Source organism: Nelusetta ayraudi, unplaced genomic scaffold, assembly GCF_046127955.1.
Source record: "Nelusetta ayraudi isolate G7.1 ecotype Tasmania unplaced genomic scaffold, CSIRO-AGI_Nayr_v1 ptg000008l, whole genome shotgun sequence".
Classification (NCBI taxonomy): domain Eukaryota; kingdom Metazoa; phylum Chordata; class Actinopteri; order Tetraodontiformes; family Monacanthidae; genus Nelusetta; species Nelusetta ayraudi.
Window position 1 is genome coordinate 868,347 of NW_027466058.1, and position 27,567 is coordinate 895,913.

The 27,567-nt window shown below is 43.9% G+C and overlaps 3 protein-coding genes across 3 annotated transcripts; 1 reads left to right on the forward strand and 2 right to left on the reverse strand.

Annotated features, from left to right (window-relative positions):
* Window positions 1-5,818: 5,818 nt before the first annotated feature.
* ccar1 (cell division cycle and apoptosis regulator 1) lies at window positions 5,819-18,103 on the reverse strand. Its single transcript, XM_076018514.1, has 26 exons — window positions 17,985-18,103; window positions 17,142-17,302; window positions 16,868-17,043; window positions 16,619-16,753; window positions 16,451-16,483; window positions 15,990-16,186; window positions 15,756-15,882; window positions 15,378-15,497; window positions 15,069-15,261; window positions 14,830-14,974; window positions 14,581-14,736; window positions 14,258-14,483; window positions 14,047-14,160; window positions 13,501-13,667; window positions 12,485-12,695; window positions 11,107-11,190; window positions 10,803-10,991; window positions 10,522-10,713; window positions 10,216-10,437; window positions 9,005-9,134; window positions 8,728-8,816; window positions 8,200-8,340; window positions 7,979-8,099; window positions 7,691-7,873; window positions 7,097-7,302; window positions 5,819-6,895 (listed from the first exon to the last, which is right to left on the reverse strand). Exons 1-26 carry the CDS (start codon window positions 18,029-18,031, stop codon window positions 6,821-6,823), a joined length of 3,840 nt encoding a protein of 1,279 aa, XP_075874629.1. The 5' UTR covers window positions 18,032-18,103; the 3' UTR covers window positions 5,819-6,820.
* Window positions 18,104-18,876: 773 nt separating this feature from the next.
* Window positions 18,877-21,527, reverse strand: LOC142883553 (NFU1 iron-sulfur cluster scaffold homolog, mitochondrial). Its single transcript, XM_076018515.1, has 8 exons — window positions 21,384-21,527; window positions 20,893-20,987; window positions 20,648-20,783; window positions 20,255-20,321; window positions 20,028-20,145; window positions 19,882-19,945; window positions 19,530-19,704; window positions 18,877-19,394 (listed from the first exon to the last, which is right to left on the reverse strand). The coding sequence occupies exons 1-8, from the start codon at window positions 21,446-21,448 to the stop codon at window positions 19,326-19,328; spliced, it is 789 nt and encodes a 262-aa protein (XP_075874630.1). The 5' UTR covers window positions 21,449-21,527; the 3' UTR covers window positions 18,877-19,325.
* Window positions 21,528-22,398: 871 nt separating this feature from the next.
* On the forward strand, window positions 22,399-26,511 carry LOC142883554 (transmembrane protein 150A). The gene is made up of 7 exons (XM_076018516.1): window positions 22,399-22,725; window positions 23,230-23,277; window positions 23,370-23,435; window positions 23,532-23,599; window positions 23,681-23,811; window positions 24,178-24,355; window positions 25,323-26,511. The coding sequence occupies exons 1-7, from the start codon at window positions 22,661-22,663 to the stop codon at window positions 25,514-25,516; spliced, it is 750 nt and encodes a 249-aa protein (XP_075874631.1). The 5' UTR covers window positions 22,399-22,660; the 3' UTR covers window positions 25,517-26,511.
* The last annotated feature ends 1,056 nt before the right edge of the window (window positions 26,512-27,567 follow it).

A 27,567-nucleotide genomic window follows, 5' to 3' on the forward strand; every position in this document is an offset into this window, starting at 1 on the left:
TTAGCTAAATAGCCTCTTTGAGGGGAAAACAAACTGAAAAAAAAGTAAATTCTTTGTCCTATTGTCTGCCTTTCTGACGAACACTATGACTTGTCGGATTCTTAAAAAAAAAAAAAAACCCCACAAACATCACACATCAAAGATGTAAATTTACCATCTTCATTTGCTGCCTGCTTAGATCGTATTTCTCTGCCTCCCCAGGCCCGATGGCGATGCTCGCGACGTCAGTGTTTTTATGATTTTAACAATTTGGCATCACGGCGCAGATCAAACACAGACGCAGCTGGTTCATGTTCCGTCTCAGCTGCGTCCACCGACATTTAAGGCCGTAATGTATGCCGTGTGCTGAGAGATCACTGGGGCACAAATCAATGCACATCTTAAGTGGAACCTGCAGGAACGACTCACTTTTTCAGCCAGACCGACACAGTGAGAGTGGCTTCCCCCCCGTAAAAACACAATCATTTAAGTCTGGATTATAATTGGCTCAGGTTGTTTTCAATAAGTCAAAGGCTGAGGCAGAAACCAGCAAAGCACTTAGTTTGCAGGGGACCGGGATGCTTTTATGCTCTGGGGATTACAAAGGACATTTTTACAAAGACAAAAGAGAAGATTTAGTGGCACTTTGCGGTGAGCGTGCAGTGCGTTAAAGCGGCGAGCAAAAGCTTCGTACCCGACTCCTTACGAACCACACGCATGGTCACAAAATGCTCTATGGACACACTGCAGGCCGTGGTCATCTGAGAGATGTCTACAGGGACAAAGTGAGTAAAGGGGGAAATTTTAACCGCCTAAATTTTTTAGGGGTTATACCACAGAATGCCAGTTGTTTTTTTTTTTATGGTACGTAAAAAACATTCAAAAAAATACTTTTTTGGAAAAACAACAGAATATTGAATGTCATTTTTTTTGCTGGACAAAAAAAAAAAGCTTTAATCAGCCCGAATCTCACCTCTATGAACGTCCTATTATAGTTTAGCATGTCGGACGGAGAGGTCGAATGCAGCATCTCAACATGTCCGAAAATCAGAACAAACAACATAATATAGGATGTCATTTTTTTGGGACAGAAAAAAAGACTTTAAAAAGCCCATAAGAGAATGTTGTTTACTTTGTGGGACAAACATTTAAAAAAGATATATATACTTCAATAAGCCCAGCACGAAACTCAGATGACAGTTCTTCGGTAGTTTTCTGATACCGATGCACTGCAGTATATGATGGATCAATTTTTTTGTTTATGTGGATTTGAAGTTCGCCTCCCTCTAAAAAAAATGTTTAATCCCCGAAGAGATTTCCCCTCCCCCAGTGTGTGTTTATCAGCTTCCGGCTTCGGCCCTATTTTCTCAACGCATACGCCGTCCACTGATGGACAGACTCAACCGACATGAAGGCCTTTTCCTGGCTGTGATGTGTCACTTGTCACCAAGTGACCAGGCAGCCTGTGACCGTATTCAAGGAGGATCTGAGCGGCTGCAGCTTTGAACCGAACAAGCGAAGCCCTGAAAGCCTTCGTCGCTAATGTGACATCAAAGACCCGGCGCGCAGCATATGAGCTTCATTAGCTGAGTTTGCAGCCAGTAAAAAGGGGCAGCCGACTGTTTTTTAGAGTCACAGAGGGAAATGTAAAAAAATATATATCACATGACGGTGTTGCAGCAGGGGACGTTCACTGATGCGTTGCCAGCATTCCCTGCTTTTGGGATGACGCAGGAAATGCAGCCCCGTGTTGACTTCCTGTCCAGTTCGTAAAGGATTAGGTCCTGAATGGAGACCGGGGGGGGGGGCATTGTTACATTGCATTGTTGCTGCCACTGTGGATTCAGTTAAATGGACAGGCTAATATGTTTGATATTTAAAGCACCTTGCTTTTGAAAGCCGATCGGGAGAAATCAGTCGGTCTAAAAACATTTTGCGAAATTTATGCAATTTTTTTTTTTCTGTGTCTTGATTTCAGACTAAGAAAAAAAAAAAAACACCCGTAAAAACAGTAACAGGATTTTGGGAGGATTGTTAACCATTTAGAAATCATTAGTTGAAACAAAAAACAGACACAATATAGGACCACAGGGAGAGTGGGTAAAGATTGTGACTCCCTGAAAATAAGTGCGCTGGTGTCGCAGCACCGCACATGCATGCACATATCAACTGTACGAGGGAGGTTGAATTAGAGCAGCCATTAGTTTGGGCCCTACATTTGAGGGTTCACTTCCTCTCAGCAATAAATCACAACCTCACTGTTCTCCTTGGACACACGCCTTATTCTGCCGTCTGCGCTGTCAGGCCGGAGCACGTGCGCGTAATCGGCCCAGATGATGGTAATTGGAATTTATCGGGGGGGAGGAGGATGTCGGTGACTTGAAATGCAGATCCATCACGGCTGCAGATGTTGCACATTGATTACAGGTGCTGTGGTCATTTGGAGGTTGCGCGACCCAACGAAACTCACCTGGAGTCACAGAATGTGATGAACTTTCGCATTGTACAGTCAGAATATGTGCTCGAAATTATTAGTTTCTTTGTAAAAACTGAAAATCTTGTCATTTTATCTAATTTCTACCAATTGCTTTTTTTAAAAAAAATAAAAATAAAAAATGAATTTCCTCAATACACAACAGTGTAGTTTAGAATTTGCTTTTATTGGCAGTAAAACAGTGTTGTCGTCATTTTTCCTGTGACTTTTCTCAGCTCCAAAGATGTATCTGTGCTAAAGTGAGCTGATGTCACGCGTTCAGTCTGACAGTTTATGTAAAGCGATTTTGAAATTTAACAACATCCCCCCCCCCCCCCCCCCCCCCCCCCCCATAGCTCCCATGTCACGCCACGAACAAAATCAGATTTATTGCACTTTATAACTGGAGAGCATGGTCTCATCTGGCAAGTGTGTGAGTGCAGCCACTTCTTTTATAGAATAGTCATGTGAATTCCATTTTAAACTTGTTTTTATTTAAAATGATCAAATTCGAGTTTTTTTCATTACCAATTCCGCTCTTAATTCTGTCACATTCTCATCATTCCCATGTTTTCCACATTTTTTCAAAACTGTCTTTTATTTTTTATCTTTTATTTTTCACTTGACTCACTGCCACAGCATTAGTTACTATCTCACTGAACTGTCTTTTTTCTGAGTTACCTGCTGACATAAAGCTTTTGCACAAAGAAAACAGTCTTCTGTTTTGTTTCTGTCAAACATTTTCCTCCCCAGTTTCTCTTTTTGAAATATGTATTGAAAATAAAAGTCTGTCTGAGTTTGAACCCCAGTTTCTCACATCGGAGCCAGTGTTCCACTCCACTGAACCAATCATACAGATGATGATGGGGGGGGGGGTTGCAGTAACCTTCTTCAAACGACCTGAACTTGAAAACATGATGCCGTTGTGACAATTTACTCAGCGTGGTCAACAGCAGTGTAGAATGCTAACAAGAAGCAAATGCAAGAGCACTCCACAGCCTCACATTCAAGGACTTCGATCCCACCAACCCCCACCCAAAAAAATTCATCATTAAAATAAGAACAAAGAGGAGCACTGAGGTGTTTTTGCGTTACTCCCAACTGGCTTTGCCAAGAGTTTAGTGAAACAACAGGGGGTATCGCAGCTGGGTTTTCAGTCTTTATTTACTTTGGGCTGACTTGTTTCCAAGACTGAACAAAACCGCCTTGGCACAGCGACACCGACGCAGGTCAACAACTCCTGATTTCCCATTGCTGACTGAACTTGTGTTGTATCTTGTCACCATCTCGCGCAGGATTGTTCCGAGACAATGATTTGACAAACACTGACTTCTGACCCGGCGCTTCTCTGTAGGCCTGGATGGTGGTGGGTGGGTGGGTGGGTGGGTGGTGTTGCTTTTGTGATGGTAACAACACCTCTGAATCCTGACTAGACAGAGGGCGGGAGGTTGGTGTGGGGGGGAAAAAAATCACAGCAACGGAAGAGAGCATTTCAATCCACAGACCAAAGTACGGAGACCGCCTGGTGACATGAATGAAAAAACAATAATGTGCGGCCAGGCATTAATACATTGTGCTCACGAGATAATAAACGCGTAGCCAAGAGATAATTGTTGTTGTGGCCACGAGATATTATTGGCATGTCGACAATAACAATATTATAGGCTAGTCTACGCTTCATTATAAAAACAGGGTATAATTACCTTTATTCGCGAATGATCATCAACGTTACTCCAAAACTGAAAGAACACAAATGAACCACATCGTGGCCACGAGAAAACACGTGGGCACGCATTCACCATCTCGTGGCCGCGATATATAGTTATCCTTGGCCACACGTTATTAATTTTTTTTTTTTCATCCATGTCACCAGAGGGGCTCAGTACAACAGCAAAAGTGGGAGATGGGTCAGTCTGACCAGCAGGGGGAGCAGCGCACGGTCGTACGGCGGCGACCAGGCAGCTCACAGAAGTGATTTACATGAAAAGCGAGGAGCGGCAGAATTTGGGGGGGGTAGAAAATTGCAACTTGATCATTTTTCCAAACTCCCACCCCTGAAAACTCTGACCCTGCATTTAAACAGGCCGATTGTGAGTAGCAGAGCGGCCCTGCAGCAGCAGCTCTGGAAGGAGGGGCGGGGATGCGGCTACAAAAGCCCTCTGTTGCAGCCCGGGAGTGGGGTTACCTGCCCTGCCCTGCCCTCTGCGACGAGGCTCCCATTTCTCTCTCACACACACACACACACACACACACACACACACACACACACACACACACACACACACACACACACACACACACACACACACACACACACCGCAGGATTGTGGGTTTCCTAGTGGGCTTGTTTGTGAAGCTTTCAACAACAGGGGGAAAAGGCAGGCGAGATAACGAGCAGAGCACCGGGTGACAGACTGGACATTGTCTCAAGAAGGAAACGGCTGGACACAGAGAGGAATGTTTCCTGCCGCGGAGAATTTGAGGGAACACACAGCAGCCACAAAAAAAAAGAGAAAAAAAAAGCCTGCGAACAATTTGAGGAGAAAAAAAACATCTGAATAAATAAATAAATAAATACATCTTTGAATAGATTAACTGCTTTCGGTGTGCCCGGAAGTGTGAGACAACTGACTTCCTCCAAAGGGAAAAAAAAAAAAAAAAAAAAAAAAAAAATCCCACATTTTTCACAAACAGGATGTGGGAAAAGTCCTGCAGCTCCAAGACAAAAGCGACCCCCAGCTGAAATGAGATCTTCAAAGGTGGGCGACGCACTGGTGGCTGTGAAGCTCTTTTCTTCTTCACGCTACGCCACTGTGCAACATAATTAATCGTCCCCTTCAGGCAGGTGTGGGCAAACTACGGCCTGCGGGCCAAACGTGGTCCATTAAATTTTTTTAATCCGGCCTGCCGAATTTGAATTAATTTCCATTTCATACATTTTTTTCCGTGTTCTAGGAATACATTCAATAAAGAGCTAAATACTGTAGGGGTTCAAAGACACATTTTGTTGTAATGCTTCTGTCCATTTTCAATTGAAATTAAAACACGTTTTCTACATTTACCATGAGGTGGGTCACCAAAACACTCCATCCATCTGCTCCTGCTCTGTCAAATTGTAGAACCCATTGCAGGCCACCAGTCAAAAAAGTTTGCCCAGACCCACTTTATGCAGCGACACCCATGAACTCCTACATCTGGGGCCGGGATTCTGTTTCTGATGAATGCTAGGACTAGGAGAGTTTAAAGAGTGGAACCATTTCTATTATACAGCTGAATCTCATTATTTAAAAAAAAAAAAAGTGTCTCAGTTTATATTTATCAAAACTTGCGTTAAATAATAAAAAATAAAAAAATACAGATGCAGTCTAGTGTTAAAATGTCACTTTACTCTTGCACAAAACATCCATACGGAAACACTTTCAATAGAAAAATAAAATTGCCTGCATTAGAGCATGTTTGAATGAAATTGTGCCTTTTTTTTTCCTCATCGTTTAGAACTCCAACAAACCGAAACAAAAAGCATCAAGTTTCAGAGATGACTGTCATTTCAAGTCTTCACGTCTGTGTGCAGTGGAGATTCCTTCAGAAGAACACACATTCATAGCGCTTCTCTTTTGGTTCGTGTGTAGTCAAGTTTTAGGAATTTTTTTTTTTCTTTTTTTTTAAGAACAAAACAAATGAGACAGATGCTCGTCACAGTTAGACAGATTTAAGTCTGGTAGTGCAGCAGCCGGTGGATTGAGCTGAGAAGGTGCCGACGGTAAAAAAAAAAAAAAAAAAAAAAAAGGAATCATGCATAGCCATGTGATTATTTTTTTTCTTTCTCCTGGGGACATCAGAAAGCAGTTAGAAGAAGCAGACTGAGGAGCTGCAGAGCGGGATGATCCCAAAAGAAATGACATCTGAACCACACTTGACCCTTTCCCTTTTAATTTAAATAGACTTTTTTGATTTTATGAACTCTCTTGCACATAAATAGGATCATTATTGCTCGTAAGAAAAAAACAAAACAAATACTGGCATTCAGACCTACAGCATAGCACTTCAATGGCCATTATTACAAAGCTATACTCTTGGCAAAAGAAATGTTAGGGGGAAAAAAACAACTATGAAAATAAGCACTCAAAAGCTTTGTCGCCGTAGAATTACTCTAGATAAGAAAAGGAAGTCGTCACAAACAATCTACTGTACACGCGCACAAACTTAGGTCAAATTAATAATTAACAAACAGCCAACTAGTCGTTATTCTATACACATACTCTGGGAGAAAAATAGGTCCAAATCATAAAAACAGAGAAACTAAATTATGAGTGTTTACAATTTCAGAGATAGTCCGTGTTAACCGTCAACACAATGCAGCTCTCGCATTCATTCATCAGAGCCGTTGGTTTGAGACGTCTGGTTGAGATCGCCAGCGACGTCCACGTCGGACAGGGCCCCCTCCTGGAGGAAAACAAGAAGTCCAATAATCAAGTCCAGTCATCAAACTCAAAGGAACGTTTCCCTTTATTTTGTCACTACTAAGATTAAACCACATTGCAACGTTCACTTGAACAGCTGCTATTAGTTTCGGCAGCCACAAGATGGCGCTACACCGCAGACCTTTGAACCAGTGCTGAGACACCCTTGTCAGCGTGGACTTACTTTCTTCAGGACGGCCAGCATCCCTTTGACTGTGGTCATCAGGGTGTTGGAACTCTTGAACAGGTGGTCGTGGTAGAGGGTCTTCTGCTCCTCAGACGTCTTCAGAGTCTGCTCGGTGTCGCTCAGCGAGCTCTTCACCTCCTCCAGCTCCCGGCTCAGGGCTTTGTTGGCTTGCTCCAACTGCGCTTTCACCTTCGCGTCCTCCTCTGGTAAACGCCACAAGAATAAGTTAATTCATTTTCTTCCCACATGATCCATCTAAAAGGTAGACCAAAACATTTCAATCACACCAAGTCTGACCTAATTTCTTGATAACCAACTATACAAAAATTGTAACTTTATTCAGTTTTTCTTTTGACAAAACATTTTGAAGGAGAGGTGGTTGCTTTTGATGTGCCAGCACACATTTCTGCAGATATCATGAACAGATAAATGCTCTAAAAGTGCAGCTGGGCATCTCTGTTGCAGATCTCAAATTGAGCCAGATCATTGTCCTGAGGGACTTCTGACACAGAGTGTAGCCTGCGACTCGACGGGACACGGGGGGGGGGCAAAAAATGATGTCAAATGGAGGAATGGCCATCGGCGTCGTACCCATTTTGGCGTCCTGCGCCATGAGCCTCTGTTCGATCTCCTCTCGGGCTTTCTCGCTCTTCTCCAGTTTCTGCATCATGCTGGCGACGTCCACCATGGCGCCGTTGTACACGATCAGATTACCGGACTCACTCGCCTCCGACAGAACCCGAGCTTTTGAGGAAGGAAGCAGACTTCTGTTTCCTGAAATGGAGGAGAACACTTGGGTGAAATCAAGGCACTGCAGACAAATCAAACAGGACTTTGGCCGTGAAAGCAGCCCCGCCGTTATATTCTTAAGCAGGTCACCTGTGAGGTTTTCTATCTGGGCCTCGTTTGAAGAGGGAGCAGGTTCGTCCTTTCCTCTGTCTGTCAGTTTGCGGTAGTAGCACGACTCCCTGATCACAGGTTTGTTTAACAGCTTCTTGATCTGGAAGACAAACAACGCGCGCCGATTTTGTTTACGTGCCCAAAAACGCACCTGAATAAACAGACGGGCTCGACGAGACGCCGCCGGCGCTGGAGCTCACCTGAGCGCGGGAGAGGTGCAGCCCCAGCGTGTACAGGATCTCCTCCAGGTCCCTCTCCAGCAGGTAGCCGCAGTGGCTCTGGTCGAAGTAGACGAATGCCATCAGCAGCTCCTTGTTGTGCGTCACCATCAGCTTCTTCTCCTGAGACGACACGCGTGTGTGAGCGTTTCTCGCTTACAACAACGTCTTGGTTATTAAACCTGCACTAACAGGCTGCTCATCATCAGGCTGTATAACTGCACTTTAAAATGTCACTTTCGGTGCCATTTACAAACACTTTTTTTTTTTTTAAACACTTATTTAGTTACGTAAATAATGTGTAAATAATCCAAGTGTCTATATAGATTTTCATCTACACATTTGTTTCCGTTTCTTATTCTATAAATGTTTTATTTAATTTCTTTTTAATTCATATCATTTTGTCTTCTCTTTGCACTGTATATGCTACTGTATTCATGCATATACAGTATTGGATTTATTTAACTTGCCCAATATGGGATAAATAAAGGCATTCTATTCTATTCTCACCTTGTCTTTAGAAGACCTCTCCTTTGAGGACTTGCGATCGTCTTTGCGGTCCTTCCTCTCCCTCTCACTGGAGTCGTCGTCGTCTTTGTCTAGCAGGGAAAAATAAAAGAGGACGATTTGAAAAGGTTGCATCCAGTTCCAGGCTTCCTCAACGATAAACGATCACTCGAGGTCTCAGACACTGTGGTTCGTCGTTATCCATCACAGCTTCAGCGTGGTGCATGATTTCTCATCACAGACCAGTAGGTGGCGCTGCGACGCGTTGAGAGCGCCTTACCGTCATCGTCGTCGTCGTCGTCAGCGTCCTCGGCCTCCATGGGGTCGTACTCCTCAGCCTTGGGCGTGCTGCCCTCGTCTTCGTTGTCCTCTTCGTCTCGAGACGACTCTTTCTTCAGTTTGTCGTCACTCTGGTGAAACACAAGTGCGAGATTTATACAGCTTTCAACCTGCGGTTGCTTTGTCCTCGCTAAAGTACAAACAGACTGACTTTTTCCCTTGAGGCGGGATAAACATCAAGAACCACTAGACCAGGCAGGGGCAAACTACGGCCCGGGGGCCATGTGCAGCTGGTTAAGCTTTTTATTCCGGCCCAGCGAATTTGAAGGAATTAAGTAATAAAATCGCTGTAGTTCAGCAATTTTTTCAGTGTTTTCAGTCATTTCAACAAAGCGCTAAACACCATGGGGCTTCAAAGACACATTTTCCATGCACTCCATGCATCTGCTCCTGTGTCAAATTTTAGAACCAATTGCAGCCCACTAGGGGTGCAGCGGTTAACCGGTTTTACCATTAACCGCGGTTTTAAACGTCGTGGTTACTTCAACCGCCGACGCTCAGCAAAACCGGTTATTTCCTCTCACAACAGTGAACCGGGGCGTTCCCCTTGTCTCTCTCTCACTTGGTTTCCGCACGGCCCATTTAGCGGGCGTACACCAACACGCACACATTTCTTGTAGTGGTGGGAGCTCAGCTAGCTAAACATGGCGGCTACGTTAGGATAGAGCTAATGGCAGACGTTGCAGAGCAAGCAGATAGACCGACCGAAAACGACCTCTTCCCACCAAAAAAAACGTCTGAGGTCGGCAGTGTGGGAGCATTTTGGCTACAAGAAGGACGTGAATGTTTTGCTGTTCTAAAGGGAAATCCCACCATACAGTCAGACTTTGTTTATTCTTAGTCATTATTTTAGACTGTTTTGGGTACTGCACAATTTGCCTTTGAAAATGCAGCAATTTAGACATTAGACAATGTGGGAAAAAGGCAGTAAAACATTTTTTCAAAGAATGCTGATGTGATTTTCTTTAGGTCTATAACAATAATCGTAAAACCGTAAAATTGCGTGTTTTTCCCACACTATAATCGTACACCAAAATATGAAACCGTTGCACCCCTACAGCCCACTAGTCAAAACATTTGCCCACCCTGGGCTGCACTACATAGCTGAAGAAATGATGTCGAGCAGAGCGCAGCAGCGTCAGGGAGACTTGCCTTCTTCTTGTCCTCCTCCTCCTCCTTCGCCTTCTTCACCTGCGGCTCTTCGCCGTCCTCGTCCTTCTCCTTCTTCACGTCGCGCTTCTCGCCCTCCTTCTTCACCTTCTTCTCCTTGTCCTTCTTCTCGTCCTTGACGGGGATGGCGGCGAGCGCCTTGTAGATGCGGAAGCCAAAGTCTCTCTGGAGCATCTCGTTGAAGAGCTCGGCGAACAGCGACACCTGCCACGCACGCAAGCACAACCAAATCAGCCAAAGTGCAACCGATGACACCGACCGTGACCGCGCGCGACGTTGACTCCCAACCTCGAACGAGTGCTCCTTGTTGTCCTCCAGCCTGTAGTCCAGCAGCACGCTCAGCGACATGACGCTGCAGTCGAACTTGCCGTTCTTGGCCGCCCAGTTCGGGTGGACGAGGATGGTGGGCTCGTCGGGGAGGACGTAGCGTCTCTCCCGCCGCTGCCGCTCCACCTCCTCCTGCCTTTTCCTCTCCTCCTCCTGGCAAAGAGAAGGACGCTGCCGGTTTAAAGGGGCATTTCACAGGTGCCGACGTCGAGACAGGCGCCATGCGGCGACGGCGAGCGCACCTCTCTGTCCTCCTCAACGCGAGCCGGCTCCTCTTCCTCCACAACTTTGCTCTCTTGTTTCTCAGGCTCTTTGGACTCCTCCACCTGTTCCTCCACCTTCAGCTGCTTAGTGAGGCGAGCAATAAGCTGCGACTTCAGACCTTTAGAACTTAGAGTGCGACAATCAAGCTCCTTGCGCAGGTCATTTACCTGCAGGGGGGTGGGGGGGGGGGGGGAGACATTTTACATTTCCAAAACAAAAGGCAGAGGTTGAGAGAGACGATTGTGGAAGAGGGACACGTTCGTCGGCGCTGGAAATCCATACCTTCATTGATTTCGGGTCAAGTTTAGCCCAGTGAGTGGGAGTACTGAGGTCCTTGGACTCACCGTCATCCTTCTCCTCTTCCTCCTTGATGAAAAATGATTGAGAAAGACAGGCAGAGAGACAGAGAGAGAGAGAGAGAGGGAGAGAGACGAGACGGCAGAGAGTCAGCGCGCTGCTCCAGGTGGAGGCAAAAATCAAAAGATGATCCGTGCAAGAAGCAAGACCACATCTGTCTCTTTGTCTCGTCCTAGTGAGCTCTCGACTGTGTTTAAGTCCACTGCTACTGAAGGATGCACAGGGAAGCTCTCTAGCTCTTATATATATATATATTAAAAAAAAAATTAAAAAAAAGCAACAGAAAAGCCCCTCCCCCCCAGCTGCCACTCAATCAATCTGTGGAACACAAAAAAGGTAGAAATCAATGAGTGGTGTGTCCAAAAGGTGTGACGGTACATCAGGTGAACTGACGCTGGTCTCCAAACGGAGTGAGGACAGGGGGGGAGGGGGGGTGGCCCTACCACGGTCTATGAGTGGGGCAGTGGGTATTGCCAGTTATGGTTTGGTTTTTTTATACACCTATGTCAGTCGGAGCCACTTTTCCCTTTTGTCCAACCAACTGCCCTGGAAAAACCAAGTTCTACATATTGTCCAAATGAAAATGTCAAATCCAACGACAGGAGAAGATGAGAAACAGGACCAAGGGGAGGTTCTCTTTTGTTCAAAGTAAGACAATTTTAGGTTGATGTGAACATAAAAAATAATAATCCACACATTTCTACAAACACACACATCATTAGGACGCAACTGACTTCGCAGATTCCAGCATGGAGGAGTATTCCAGATTGCACTTTTTTAACAAGACAGACAAATTTGAACAGGTCAAATCGATGTGAAGCAGCAGAATTCAGAGCAGGTGAAGCAGAGACTGGTGCATGAACGAATTGCATCGTGTTTGATGATTGGAAAATTGATTGCGACTCAAAGTGCCACCCAATTATGGAGCGTCTACTGTGCTGGAAGCTGTTTTGTCAGTTGCGATCGGGTCCTACACAACACAACCTAGTCTCACTGCTGCCACTGTGTGTGTCTGCTGGATGTTAGGGACGGGAAATGTGCTGATGGATGGAGGGAGGGAGGAGTTGGAGCAGAGGAGAAGGGGACAGGTGGAGGAGTAAACAGAGGAGGACTAGGTGAGGATCGGTGGCACGATAATTTGGCTGTGTTGTGTCTGTGTGCAAATAGTGAGGTTTAGTGCTGTGTCTGCTGTGTATCTGGGCTGTGTTTCTTTTTTGTTTTGTGTTTTTTTTTTTTTTTTTGTAATTCCTGTGCCTTCCTGTGAGAAGCGGAAATGAGAAGAGAGGGATTAGCGGTTCAGTGCCTGTTCTCCATCCGCCTCCTTTCGCTCGGCCGACAGCTTCTCAGCCAGCTGCTCCCGGAGTCGCCGCGACAGCACCTCCCACTCTGAGCGGGTAGGAAGACAATGCCAAACATCCGGAAGAAACAAAACCACTGTCTCCACATGAGCAGGGACTGTCCGCCCCTTGTGAGTCTCCTCCGGCCGGTGATAGCGAATCTCTGCAAAACGATACCTGTCGCAAAGGAAGAGGGTGCATTGGAAAGAAACATTCTGGTCAGGAAACAGCATCAAAGGCGAGCCGTGCTAGGGCAAGCCTTCTACAGATCCCCCCCCCCCTCCCGACGGCGGTCGCTGACTGACGCGCGTGCGTCAATGCAGCGACCCCCGTCTCCCAACACACACAAAACCACAGCGTCGACACGGCTGGACCCGGTCTGCAGCTCTTCCGACTGTCGTCGCGGGGTTACGGCAGCCATTTCGAGAGAGTTGACGGACAGTCACATAAAAATAGATCACAGGCTAATTCGTCGCCGTTGTAGCTGCAGCCAATTACAGACGAGTGCTCTGCATTTAACCTAGGGTACACTTAACACACTAAATTAGGGGGTTGTGTGAAGGGAGAGAACAACAGGACAGTGACAGCCAGTTAAATATGTAAGATATTTAACAGAGAGGAAAACAAAGTAATGGTAATGTCTCCTGGTCCGGGCTACTTCTTCCAACCACAGGCCACGCCTTAGGTTCGTTCAGTGAAATATGCAAATGTGCAGTGTGTGACAGAAAGAGAGCCAAGGCAACAAAGAAAAGGTCAAAAAACCCAGAGCACAAATAGGGTGAATTATAAAACTAGGTACAAGACGGCAAATTAAAGATGCAACAGATATAAATATTGAGAAGCAAACAGAAAACGTCACCCAACAAGTTAATGATGGGATTTAGTGCAAACATGTTGATGTTGCACAGGATACTATTTTCCAGGAAGCACAAGAGACAATATCAAAAAAAAAAAAAAAAGTGATGAAAAGACGATGTCTTACCACTGAGTGCACAGACTAAGGTCTATGCCTGTGAGGGCCTTGCAACAGCGTGTGGCTGTCTTTATAAGGACCGACGGGTCCCTCTCTGGGTCGGCGCCATCCAGAGAGGGCGACCAGTGGCCGCCAATGGCCATGGCCTCATCTTTACCTCGCATGCCCACCAGAAACTGAAAGAGAGAGACAGATGGGCACAACAGGAGAGCAGCAGGGTGGAGATAAAAGAGGAGGAGTGAAAGGTGGAAAAAGCCCAAAGGGTGGATAAACACAGAGAAACACACACACAAGGGGTCAGTGGAAGGTCCAAAGCAAGAGGAAATAAACCTCTCAGGGTCGTTATAACGACAGCTGACATCAGTAGCTATTCTTCCACACTGAGTGTTCGGAAATGGAATAGGAAAATGGCATCATGGTCAGCTTGTTAGGGTGTTTTTATTCCAAACGACAACGTTGTTTTGGAAACAAACCTCGTTCAATCACATCACAAATCGCAAATGGACACCCACTTGTTTAATGCTCATAATAGAAATATGAAAGTCTATAAAGTACCTTAATGAGTCTGGCAGGATGTTGGAAGGCGTCTTTCACTTCCTGGGTGTCCTCTGCCAACGCGCATGACTTGTGATAAAGCTCCTCCAGACTGGGGTTAGCCAGCAACATCACCTGACAAAAAAAAGAAAAAAGAATATTAGTTACTATTAAACAGCAAGTCAACACACGTGCCAACTAGTTCAATGTATTGTATTTCTGACAGCCCTACCTTGGCACTGTAGGTGTGGTTTGCATCAGGAGGGTCCAGGACGGCTGTATTCTTCGCCAAGGGATCCACCTCCTTGTGCAAGATGTGGAAGTTGCAGGCGTTGTTCAGGTGGAAGGGTCTCGTCAAGGGGAACGCGTCCACCCAAGTAAAGACGGCGCCAAAGAAGTCGCTGGGGATGTAGAGACTCTGGTAGCGCCGTCGCAGCTCCATCATGTCGCAGCTGGTGCTGGAGGAGCCGAACAGAGTAGCGAGACGGTGAATACTACAGCACAGCTGCGGTTTGCTACGTTGACGCAGTCCGGGTGCACCAATGTGTCACTCACCCATCTAAGCTGAACTTGGAGAACTGTACGGTGTAGCGGGGAACCACCCGGCGAGGCCGTCGGGGTGAGCGGTCACGTCTCGGGGAACGGTCTCTGGAACGCTTGCGCGCCGGCGAGCGTTCCCTCGACCTTCGCCGCTCTCTGTCCCTATCTCGACTGCAGAATGTAGGAAAAACAACCAGCTGTAGAAAAAGTACATGGCGATTCATGTTTGTCAGTTATCTTGGGTGACACCTAAAGCCTTCTCACCTGCGGTCTTCTTTGGTCCTGAGGATCAGCTCAGGGCCTCGATCATTGCGACTTGGGAAACGAGGCGGGGGCTCGATTCGCCGAACAGGCTGCGGCTGTGGCATCATCCTCACTGGGGGCTGAAGGAGTCCACCGGTGAACACGTCTATAAAAAAAAAAAAAATTCCACTTAACATACCTGGAAGACAGTTTAATGTAATCTGCACTCAGTGAAGAGGTCTTTGCTGACAGGCACATACCTTTGGGAGGGGGCTGTGGGAGCAGGGGCTGGGGAGGGTTCTGCAGGAGGGGGGCCAGGGAGGCAGCAGACAGCTGGGCTTGCAGGAGTGAAGGTGGGGGAGCCTGGGACGGGACGTTGAATGTGTTAGGGGGAGGTAGTGACTGCAGGATGGTGGGGCCCGTCTTCATCATATTGGGGACTTGAGGCTGGGTCTAGGAAAAAATAAAAAATAAATAAATAATACAAAGAGGGACCAAAACAGTTTAGTTAACATGTGAAGATGAAGAAGCAGTGGGGCCAAACCGCACGATTCAGTGCATCAACTTACATTTTGCCTGTTATCCACAGTGGAGTGCATATCCGAGTAGCGCAGCTGCATTCCTGGCTCATTATAAAGGTTGCCGAGCTGTGGGGAAGCTTGAGGTAAAGCCTGAGGTGGCTGCTGAAGCTAGGGCGGGATTGAGAACATGACAGTCAGAAGAAGGCCGAGCGTTAACGGTCCGATTCCATAAAAACCCAACAGGAAAACGCTCAAATTAGGATCATGTGTAAATGAGGGCCATGCAGGTACCCATAGTGTAAGCGAACTCATGCATAATTTAATTACTAGACTGTAAATTTACATTAGCATTACACGATAAAACACAGACAAGTGTTGCAATGTTGTAGTGGTTGTGTATAAGGCAAACACGACTCCCCATCTTACCGTCTGGTTTGCAAGTTGAGGTAAAGTCTGGATGCGCTGGGCATTCCACTTGAAGGGCATGTTAGGGTTGTACACAGCTTCCACCAAGACCCTGTCACCAACTTGAGGAGTCTTACCCTTCACAGCACTAAAAAAGAAAAAGAAAAAAAGAGAATAAATCAGTAACGGGCTGAACAGGGCAGAAATATTCTGTGATGACATGATGACAGGGAGACTGGGCTGTGCTGTAGTCACCTCAGCTGAAAGAAAACATCTTCATCCACAAAGCCAAATGTGTCATGAAGTTTGTTGACGACGCCGGTGAAGACTCGCTGCTTTTGCGGCTGCGTCTGCTGTTGGTGACTTGAACGAGGCGTCGGGTAGGAAACCGTAATCTGAGCCGTCTGCTGGGGGTTGGAGAGACTGAGGCTAGTAGGCAGAGCGACGGGAGGCTGGAGATCAGAAATTAAATGTTTGTTATACAGGTTATTGTATAATCTGGAAAACGACAATTGTCAGTTTAATCTGAAACTCAAAACAACACACACAGGAACAAACGGCAGACGAAAAAAAATTCAAACAGCAACCCAAAGCCAGCTCTGTAACATCGACAGGCGACCATGTTTGGCTTGATCTCGATTCACTGTACTCTCCTCATAATTTCAATTTCAAATTCTAACACCGTGATTTAAATCTGTGTGTGCTTTGCAAATTACCTGAGAGAGTAGTGGTTGCTGAGGCTGTGGAAGCTGTGCAACGATAAAAAGGAAAAATAAGGAGTGAGATTTACAATGTTTGTTAAACATGAGAAATCTTTATTAAGGTGTACATATGTCATAAAAGTATGTTTCTCTAAAACAAGGATAAAATAAGCCTCTGTTTACCTGATGAGGTACATTGTACAGTTGCTGTTGCGGGGGTGGCTGGGGGGGTTGCTGCTGCTGTTGCTGCTGCTGCTGCTGCTGATGTTGCTGCTGCTGCTGCTGCTGATACTGCTGAAGGGCTGTATTTATCTGAGACTGCATCCAGTACAGACAGAAACGAGACAGTCGTTGATCAGATAATTTACACGAGGTAATTTACATTTGCTGAACCAATACACATAGATTGTGTTGCGTCTCCCCCTGACTGACCTGCTGAAGCGCTGCAGCAGCTGCAGCTGCGGCTTGCTGCTGCAGGGCAGCAGTTTGCTGAGACAGCTGGTAGTTTGCAGCCGACTGGTTGCTGAGGGAGACTGCAGCTAAGGCCGACTGCTGAGAATAAACAGATGGGGACGCTCCCAGGAGAGAGGGCTGCTGCACACCAAGAGCTACAATAATGAAAAAATAGAGTAATTAAAAATATAAATAATCCCACACAAAAACCCAGTTGGAAATAAATGACAGAAACGCATTTTAATCTACTTACAATGCAGGCTGTTGAGGTCAAGAGACTGCCCAGAGTGTCCAGGTTGGGACACTGCCGTGGCAGCAAACTGAGTTGCCCAGGGTGGATTCTTCTGTCCCCCAAATTGGGCCATAGTTGTTAAGGGTAAAGGATGTCTCCGATGACCCGGCAGATATTTGTCGCTAAAAAATAAAAACAAACACCAAATAGGGATCAGAAAAGTTGCATTGTTCGACAGTGGCTGTTTAAATCTGTCAGCTTTTACGTCGCTATCCTGCGATTGCTTGTTAGAAAGAAAGCCGTGAAAGCGTGCGAGTGATACTGACTGATGTCGTGTCAAAACCATATGGTCCCCGTAGTAGCCATACAAATTGACACTACTCGTGTACAAAATCACATAACACGTTGTAACTTGAGGAGGGTGTTTAAGACAGTGAACGAGTAAGCAACATTTCATGTTAAATAATAATAATGATTCAATAGTTATCGTTCTCAAATGATTAATGCCAGTTCGTGAGCATGCATGAAACAATCAAAAGAAACGCAGATGAACTTTACAATAAATAATGAGAATTTACTCCGGTATTCTAAAGTGTATGTGGGGTGGTATTAACAACTAATACTGGGCTTAATTTCTGCAATGTCTCGTCGAATATATTGCTGATACAGCAACATCGACAAGCTCAACAGCAACGCGGCTAACGTCGGACATTGATGTCAGCATGCTAGCATGGCAGCTAACTAACGCTAGCCTACATATGTCGCTCTATTGCCACTATTGCTCTGGTTACAAACGACTACTTAACGCATCAAACCATCAAATTAGCACGTCTACATTGGAACAAAGAAATGTGATTTGCTTACAAGCGTTGTATAATATTTCGACATGTCAAATGCAGCACGGCTACCATACGACTGCCTAGCGCAACTAACGTTAGCTTCCACTTAGCTTCACATTTTCAAGCCGTTAGCATTTGTTGCCAAATTAGCCTCGTGCTTGATTTGTTACCGAGAGCGAGGCCCGAGTCTTGGCGTCGTTCGCTGGCACTGGCCATTGACATTACTAGCAACGTTGTAAAACGCAACGGACCACGCTTAAGAGAATAATAAAATGCACCGTATCTGCAAATGACAAAAGTATATTTAAATGGCATTTACCAATTTCATCAACTCGTGCAGTGGGGTTTTGATATAAACGCCGCTTACCGATGTCCTCTGCGCAGGCGTTACGACGACTTCTGCTCCCTCTGATATGTGCTCCCCTCAAGGCGGGGACGCAAAGGAATAAAAGGAGCGACCATTTATTTCGTATAGTGCCAGAGGCTCTACAACCGTTAAATACAAAACGTTGTTGCGATGAGGGACACCACAACAAATGACTGAATACTTGGACACAGTGATTTGTTATAATATAGAAAAACTAGGTTTCGCAAAATAATTCAGACGTGAATTCTACAAGGCAAGTTGGAGCCTTGCCGCTCGCCGTAGTACCACGCTGTTCGCGTTTAGTGGCTCTGGAGCGCGCTTTATACACGCGCGTTCACTTCGCCGCTACGGGGGGTAGGAAACATTTTGAGATGGACTAACAAAAATAAACATTACACCCTCGGGTCGACGGCATGAGCTGCGCTTGCGCACACAGGAAATCCGTCTGACCCCAGGCAACGTCAACTAATTAAGGATTATCTTCCATTTCCTCGTCGAATTGTTGCAATGGATGGCTAAAGTGCAACCTATTACAACTCCTTGCAACAACTCATGACAACCAAACAAACCATTTTTATTTATGTTTGACAATCAAGTGGTTATATTTCTTTAATAGGGTATGTGGATACATTGGCTGGTAACATCAGATCCTTCTTCTGCTGACAATTAACACACAAACCTTCAGTATTTCAGTCGTCTGAAAATATTATCTAAAAAAAAAAAAATACAGTATTTATACTTAAAATACATAACTCAAACCACACATTTACAGTAGTCACAGCATAGTATCTTGACTTGTTAGAAGACAGATTGAGAACAGAGTTGTAGGCAATACATGTTTTCCACCAAGGAGCAATACAGCATGAACACAACGTGTATCTGGCATGTGCAAAACAAGGTGTAGCTGTTTGATAGCGTGGCCTAAGCATACAAAATAGCAGGAAACCATTGACTCACATGCTATTGCTATAGCATTGTTGTGTAAATAATAGATGGCTTTCAATCCTGTAATTTGCGTTCCAGCTCAGAGAAAACCTTTGCATTGATTTCATCCACTTCATCTTCAATCTGCAAGAGAAAAAAGACAACAAAACACTATATTTAGTTTGTGGAGTACCACATTATAGTTAACGGAGAAAACACAATTTTGTCTAACTTAATATCTGATCTAATAGCTCAGCTTGTGTTCAATCAATTAATCACCTGTTCTACATTGAGAACTTCTGGAATGTAAAACTGAAGCATGTTCTGAATGCCGTTCTTCAAGGTGACCGTAGAGCTGGGGCATCCTGTGCAGGAGCCAACAAGTTTCAGCTTGACCGTGCCTTCTTCAAACCCTTTATAGATGACATCACCTCCATCCTCCTGCACTGTTGGTCTTAGGAGCAAAAATAATTAATCAGATATTATAGAAACAAGGCATAACACAGTAAAACCACTGATTCAGATTAATATAACATTGGAAATACAAAAACGAGTCCGCATTATTTGTAATTGCAATTCAAAAATGTATACCAAAGCAGTTTGCCTGTAATTAAGTTTACTGAATCTGTACCTGATTCTGTTGTCCAGAAGCTCCTTTATCATTGACACAATTTCATCATCATCTTCAGAAAGACCTTCAAAGACAATTTAAGAAATAGACATTTAAAAATACTTCTCATATCTGTAAAGTTCTCTCTGAGCAATGTCTACACTCACTGCTTTCGCCGTACACAGCCCCTGTTGCTGTTGTGATTGGGTCACCGCTCTCAAAAAAGTTAGAGATGGCTTCCAGTGCATGACGCTTTATGTCTGTCCATTCCAAATCCTCATCCATCTGTGGGTGGAAAACAAAGTTTAACTGTATTCATGTTGTAATCTGGGAACTTTCAAAGATCAGAGCCAGGACTGAGACTACAGAGACAATGTGTGTATTGATTATTTACTTTCGTGACTGTGATGAAATCAGGGCCAAAGAAGACACTTTTCACTCCCTCAATTTCAAACAGGTTCCTACATGAAGAAAATGACTAATTATTAAAAAGGAAATGGAATGGGGAAAAGGCAATTTGAGCAACTACACTGACTCAGTTCCTGTGTTTTTAGTATAGTAAAAATTAGTACAACTCTTGCAAAAAAATAAAAAGCATTCACACGTCAAGACCAGCACTTGACCACATCACAACAATTCCTGATAAAGAGTATTTCCGTCTAATTTGCTTTATATTAACCAATGATAGTATTGGTTTCTTGACTTGTAAACATAGAAACTATAAAATTTTCCTTTCAGAAAGGGTATGTAAAAATAAATAAATAAATAAATAAATAAATAAAACCACCTAGCTAAAGACGAACATTCAGCTGATCTTGCAGAGGGAAAGTCGAGTGTTCCACTTCCAAGTACAGGTTTATCAGGGAGAAACTTCAAGCTCTGTGGGTTTGGAGTGTCCTGAGTGTGAATGGACAAGTTCCGAACTGAAACACACGACAACAAGCACTTCGTTTAGACTTTGGGGTTGTTTCCATCCCGCTAACTCGGTCGCAAAATAAACGTTGTTGTACGGTATCCAAGATGGCTTCTCACTCGAGATGTGCATGGTTCCGATGCTGGGCTGATGCTGCACGAATCTCGTCTTGGCGCAGCGTGGATGAAAGAAACCCCCAGACTTGACCAAAGAGCTAGGGAATACAACAATGTCAGCAACAGAACTGCCGTTTCTGGGGCAAAAAGCAATTTACTGAAACAGCGTAAGCAACATTTGCGAAAGCTTCGAGCAATTACCCTATAATACAATTGTTTGTTTGATGTATAATTGTTTCCAGTTAAACCTTCACCCGCAACAGACCGTAAGATTATAAGGTAAGTATATTTAGAACTGACACAAGGTTTCATTCATTTTGAAACGGTTCTATTCGAACCATTGCATTGAATGATATCCGCATTGACTGACTAGCTTTTAAAACTACGTCATAATGAGGACTTGATTCTCAACACAAATGCTCTAATTTGTGATAAAAAGCAGTAGTAGCCAACGTCAGTATGGTAAGTGGATAACGGCGAAAGATGTCCAAAACCTGAATTTAGCCGTATTTTTCATCCGGAAGAGCTGGAGCAAAGCCCATCGTGTGTGCGCCGCCATTTTGTTTGTTTTGGAAATGAGGACCCCAAGCGGCTGGGCCGCATTTATACTCCCGACTGACACCACCGCCTGACACAATGACTCCGTTTGAATCTTGTTAATTTAATCCTTAACTGCTGATTGGCGTCACCCCTTACTTAAGTTCAATTTTATTTTTATGTTCTTGAATTTTCTCAATTTGTTAAAATTCAAAATTGATTTAATGATCTATCCATATATACCTTTTTTAGGGGGCTAACCCGGGGGTATTGCTCTCCGTCACCACTTTACGTGGGGGGGGGGAAGTGAAAATCTATAAATATATCAACTTTGTCGTTGTTCATTACTCTATTAAGATGTTAATATATGGGATAATTGTATTTTCTTTTACTTGTCTCAACCATAGATGTCTCAACAGGTTCATCCAATGGAAATTTATTTTCTCTCTCTCTCCCTCTCTCTCTCTCTCTCTCTCTTCTGCTACGGTTCAATAGCTCGGGTAGTATGTTGCCCCCTAGATGACGGTTTTGGTACAACACAACTGTTGGAACATCTCTGCCCTACACGTTTTTTTGTTTTTTTGTTTTTTTTTCCTGTTTCCGTCAGAAATTCCAAAGTGACACAAGTGGTCACACATGGTTGGTAGAGGATGATGTTTTTATAGAAATTATAATAAATACATGTCTCTGGGGTTCTACTGCGCAGCAATTCATACATTTTAACTACTTGTTCATTTTCCCCCACTTACAAAAAAATAAATTCAAAACTGTACACTGTGTACAAGGATTTAGAATCTGCCTCAGGTGCGCACACCTTGTAAATCCAGTTCTTTTGGAAACTAATGAAATGCTCTGGAGTTGAAACATCTCTGGAATGAAGCAACGCTGCATGACAACCAGACCCACATTTCCCAACATTTGTTTGGACTAAAAAAGGTGGTGCACCAAAGGAGTGGCAACTAGATTATCCTGGTAGATGTGCTATTCACTGCTTTGCCGTTGATGATGTAAGACTGTAACTGGTAGAGCTCAAGGGGTAGTTGAGTTTATATTTGACAAGTTAGGTTTAATTATTATTTATTTAGGGTTTTTTTTGTTCTCTTACTTCTGGTGCCATTGATGACTCCATGGGAGATTTCTAGTCTCTTGGAATAGTTTACAGAGAGTGTTTAAAAGACATCAGACTCAAGAATAACCCTTTTGGATGTAATCATCCACCTCACAGAACCAAGACATGGTGTTGTGGATTGTCTTCCCCATCTCCCTCTCCCTGATCTCCCTCATTGGTACATGGACTGTGTAAGTTTAACCAGAAATGTATCTCTTTTGCCTGTAAAAGCAAGTAGTTTTATAGGATGTGGAGTTTTATGTGATTCTAGACATGTAGTGACAGCACCACATTGTAAATGGTACATACAAGTGGTGACATAGCATTGAATATTACATTCATTTTCAATGTGTTAAAGAACAGACATTATGGTTGGAAATCTAATGGTCTAGTGGTTTACAAATAACAGTGATCTTAAAATTTGATTTTTGCTAGTGCTGTCTGCTGCTGTGTCAATGTGTCAGGTAATGTGAAATGCTTATAAATTGCTAAGCCGTTTTGTTTGTTCATTATTATTATTATTATTATTATTATTATTATTATTATTATTATTATTATTATTATTATTATAAGTCGTAGCAGTAGTAGTAGTATAGTAGTAGTAGTTGTTGTATTTTGTTTTCAATTATTTTTAACCTGTTAAACCTAATCCCCCAAATTAGTGTGAAGTTTGATTGTTTTATTTTCTCTTTCAGTTATGCCTTGGCCTACTCCAACAAGCATGTGTGCTCTCTCAGCGACTGGTAAATTCACAATCAGCATCTAGATGTTATCTATCTATCTATGTTATCTCTCTAAAGAAATCTCATCTTCACACTGATTTATTTGTTCTCAGGGAAGGGAAAAACTTCTGCGCATCTGAAAATCAATCCACTGGATGCTGCTTTGTTCCCACTATAAGGTGAGAACTGAGCTGTTGTTGTTTATTTGTTTTTCTTATTTTCAACTGGAATCAAGTTGTGACGTCGTCGCTAACTGAGCATATATTTGATCCTAGCACAAGTGGAACATATGTTCCGGAAAACTCCCTTTTTACTGCCACAATCAACAGCGCAGCCTTCCTCTGTGAGTTTAATGAAAGCCAAACCGGTTCATCATGCGATAGTATGACACGGCTCTGACAATGAACACTATTTCCCTCTTTAGTTCTGCTGTTTTGTATCTGCCATCATGCTCATGTTATGGAGAAACATGCGTGCCATTCCATGCTGAGCAGATTCGCCCTGGCCTTCGGCGTGGTGGCAGCCCTTGGAGCGTTTGCCGCTGGCAACTGTAACGTAAGTACTACACCTGTGCCAAAATGTGGTGGAGGAGCAGATCAGTGTGGCTCTGAGATCATTGTCATTTAATAGGGCCAATAAAATGCACCGCTTGAACGTGCAGCTGTGTAGCAACAGCAAATAAAGGTTGGTAAATGTTTGCTTTAGAAGTTCTTAAACTACAGTTTGCCTACAGTTTTAGTAAAAGGTAGCAGAATACATTTAGGACAAATTTACACATAATTCTCATTTGGTAATACATTTACAATTTATACTATAAGTGCAGTGTATATTTAAGTCAATGTTTTTTTGTTTGTTTTTCTCTATTTTATTTCTATGTCCTGGTTTCTACACCCTCATATATGCGTGGATTGCACTCCGCAGCCTCATTACGTGGCACTCCTCCACTTCCTGGGAGCCGCTCTCAGCTTCACATGCATCTGCTTTTACACCGTCATGCTTACTGAGCTGACCAGGAGGTGTGTTCTGACCGGATATGAGAGGGTCCTCTACCCATTCCGCATCGTCTCCACCGTGCTTCAGATCTGCCTCACCGTCTGCTGTATCCTTTTGTAAGCATTTGTTTGCGGCGTTCCTCAAACAGTGTTGAATTGAAATCAATGGATTAGAATTTTTTTGTCACTTCTCAGCTGGTCTGCAGCTTTACAATACCTTTGAGCCACACTTAGTTCCGGTCTGCTGCTTTGTTTGTAAAGTGGGACCAGCCCACGGAGTCCACATGGCAGAGGTGGAAACAAATGATTTTTTTCTCAGCCTGTACTTTTGCCCTCTAATGCAAGGAAGTTGCATGTTGACCATGTGAGTCTTTTATGGAGTTTAATTTGTTTATCGAGGTCCCTTGACACATGCTGCTATACACACCTCAAGCCAATATACATGTCATGGTAGATTTGCAGCAATATTACATATCTTTAAAAGGTTGTAAAAACAAAATTAAATTATATTCCCCTAAAAATAAGTTGAATCATTCTGTGCAGTGAAATACAAGTAGCCATAGTAGCTCTTGGCTATTTAGGTGTGGTTCAAGGTGCATCTAAGCCCTGTGTCAAGTGCAGTCAGAAATGTACTTAAAAAAAGAGAAAAAGAAAAACCTGAGGGTTTCCATTAACCTGCTTCTGACTAAGTCTATTGACATAAGGGAATGCTTTAGTTTGTGCTTTCTTATGTCTGCGTCACGGCCACCAACGGTAAATATGCTCGGATCTCAGTGGTTGTTCTACTGTATGCGTTAAAGTCTCCATTTTGAAACAATTCAGAAATATTAATTTTGTATTCTGGACTGATGTGAAGTAGCAGTGAACGATTAATTATCAAAAAAAAAGGGAGAGAAAAAAAAAATCCCATCTCATTACTGCTACTGGGTATTTCATTGACGAGCTAGAGACAGACATCACTGTTGGAAAACAACCGAATCTTACATAAAATGGGACATTGAATGAGATGTGTTTACTACAGAGCCGACACTCAGCACTTCATGGCCTGTCCATCCTTAACCTCAAACCCTTCAGACATGATCTTCTTTGCCCAGAACAGCTATTACTACAAGCACTTGTGTGCCGTGTTTGAGTGGACGCTCACTGTCAACCTGGAGCTGTTCGAGCTCAGCTACGCCGTGGAGTTCTGCTTCTTCTCTTCTTTCATGCTGTCCAACCTTCTGAGCCAACGAGCAGAGGTAAAGCCTCTGATGATGACCATGTCCTAACATGACGCCGCCAAGGTCGAGTAGAGGACAGACTGTCACGTCTGTGCCACGTCTGTAGAGTATATATATATGTATATATATATATATCTGTATGTATGTGTTTACATTTCTATGTGCGTCTGTCTGTCCGTATGTATGTATGTATATATTTCCCACGAAGACTTGGAATAACTTGAAGCATTTTTTTTTTTTTACTCCACATGTTGTTCTGACCCAGTGTATCACAAATTTGTGCCCAAACATGTGTTTCATAATACAATTGGCTTAGGATACAAACAACAAGACATGCCTCCACACTATTGCTGCTGCTTTGCCGTCAGAACAAATACTCAGGTTTCCTTAATGCCCCATTCATTCCTGTCACATGGAATTTTATTTCTAGCATGTTAGCACAGTCAGGTATGGCTTCACATGCCTGTAAGCTCTTGAGAAATACTTTGGCACTTTAATGAAAATATGGCCCGTTCAAACTGTACTTTGCCTAACCCGTTTTGCAGCAGCAGTTGTAGCCAATTCAGTGCTCTGGCCCGGACCAGTGGTCTCTACCACTAGGGGCGCTAAAGACACTGCTCTACAGTGGTCTGTCCTGTGCACCTTGTGGTCTGTCTGTTGTCTGGATCAGTTAGTAAGTGGGCCCTGAAGTGTTTTTTTTATTTTTTAATGCACCTTCTCCGTTCACTGAACGTGTTGTCAGTACTGTTAGCTGAATACATATCAAAGATCATCAACTTTTGTCCAGCAAATCCACATACTGGTGCCGCGGGTGAACTGACCTTTAGTGTCGCCTCCTCCCACGGGGAACGAGCGCCTCGCTCAACGGGAACAACGTATGCTATGTCCCGTACAAAGGGACGGTCTACCATAGTGTAACCGGTGGACGCAACGTTTGCCAGATTCTCTGGTTGGTCGTCCAGTCCATTACATTGGACTGGAGATATTAAATCTCTTGAGCTCACTCTTTAATTCCATTGTCATTGTAAATAAAGCATTAAAAAAACCCAATTCTATCTTGTGGTCTATTGGGGATTAAAAGCAACTTCTGTGCCACAACACTTGCACATGCTGACTGCTGCCCGACACTGACCAGTGAGCCACCGGTCGCGATCAGTTGCTGCCAAGCACTGACAGGTGACTTACCACTTGCAACCAGCTCTACAGTGGTCTTTCCTGTGCATCTTGTGGTCTGCCAGTTGTCTGTTGGTCTGTTAGGTTAATAAATGTCAGAGATCATAATCTTTTGTCTATCAAATATAATCACTTTATTATTATTATTATTATTATTATTATTATTATTATTATTATTATTATTATTATTATCATCGTCAGTAGTAGTAGTAGTAGTATTCTAATAATAGGTGGACAAAATAATAGGTAGGTGGATGGATTTCCCCAGCATCTTTGAGACAGTGTGTTACAGACATAAATCAGGATTATCTTGTGTTCCAGACCAACATAGGTGTTACATAGTATGCGGGTGGTACTTTTCCTCATATTAGTGCAACAGTACTGTTTACAGTTGATTATGGAGGAAAATGTACATCATACCTTGAGTGTAACTTACAGCGCAATTATTCATAATTTTAATCTTATCTATAAAAATGTTTGATGGAACTTGCCAGTAACCTCCTGTATGACTGCACGGTTGATGGAGCAATGACACATTGATCTGTGATCTGTGTGTGGAGGGTGTGGCAAAACCACCCATATAAATAATACAATGACGTTGTGAGACGCAAGAAAATCCGGTTGGGGCAGAAGATTAACAGCAACGACTTTCGGGGGATGGTTCGCTTTGACATTCTGTATGAATAAACTTCAACCAGGAAGATCAGTTGGGTACATTCATTGTTGTCTTTATCCCTACCGAGGCCTGGCTTTATGTAATCTTTCTTATGGGTGTAGACCAGGGGTGGGCAATCATTTTTTACAACGGGCCACATGACAGACCTGCATCGTGTCGGCGGGCCACGGACGTTTTGTTGACGGGGGTGGCTATCGCCTATTTTGTGAATATTTCAGGTCAGACCTAGTCACATTGGTCAATATGGAAA

What these genes read in the sequence shown, in the direction of transcription:
- LOC142883553 (XM_076018515.1), bottom strand. Translation starts at nt 21,448, where the DNA reads ATGGCGGCGCACACACGATGGGCTTTGCTCCAGCTCTTCCGGATGAAA. An exon ending in GGCTGTGTACGGCGAAAGCA is followed by an intron (nt 19,946 to 20,027) that starts GTGAGTGTAGAC and finishes TTGTCTTTGAAG; the next exon opens with GTCTTTCTGAAGATGATGAT. An exon ending in CTTCTGGACAACAGAATCAG is followed by an intron (nt 19,705 to 19,881) that starts GTACAGATTCAG and finishes TTTGCTCCTAAG; the next exon opens with ACCAACAGTGCAGGAGGATG.
- ccar1 (XM_076018514.1), bottom strand. Translation starts at nt 18,031, where the DNA reads ATGGTAGCCGTGCTGCATTTGACATGTCGAAATATTATACAACGCTT. An exon ending in CTTAGTCTGTGCACTCAGTG is followed by an intron (nt 12,696 to 13,500) that starts GTAAGACATCGT and finishes CCTTTGCGACAG; the next exon opens with GTATCGTTTTGCAGAGATTC. An exon ending in ACAAGGAGCACTCGTTCGAG is followed by an intron (nt 10,438 to 10,521) that starts GTTGGGAGTCAA and finishes CGTGCGTGGCAG; the next exon opens with GTGTCGCTGTTCGCCGAGCT.
- LOC142883554 (XM_076018516.1), top strand. Translation starts at nt 22,661, where the DNA reads ATGGTGTTGTGGATTGTCTTCCCCATCTCCCTCTCCCTGATCTCCCTC. An exon ending in TGCTTTGTTCCCACTATAAG is followed by an intron (nt 23,436 to 23,531) that starts GTGAGAACTGAG and finishes ATTTGATCCTAG; the next exon opens with CACAAGTGGAACATATGTTC. An exon ending in GATCTGCCTCACCGTCTGCT is followed by an intron (nt 24,356 to 25,322) that starts GTATCCTTTTGT and finishes CAAACCCTTCAG; the next exon opens with ACATGATCTTCTTTGCCCAG.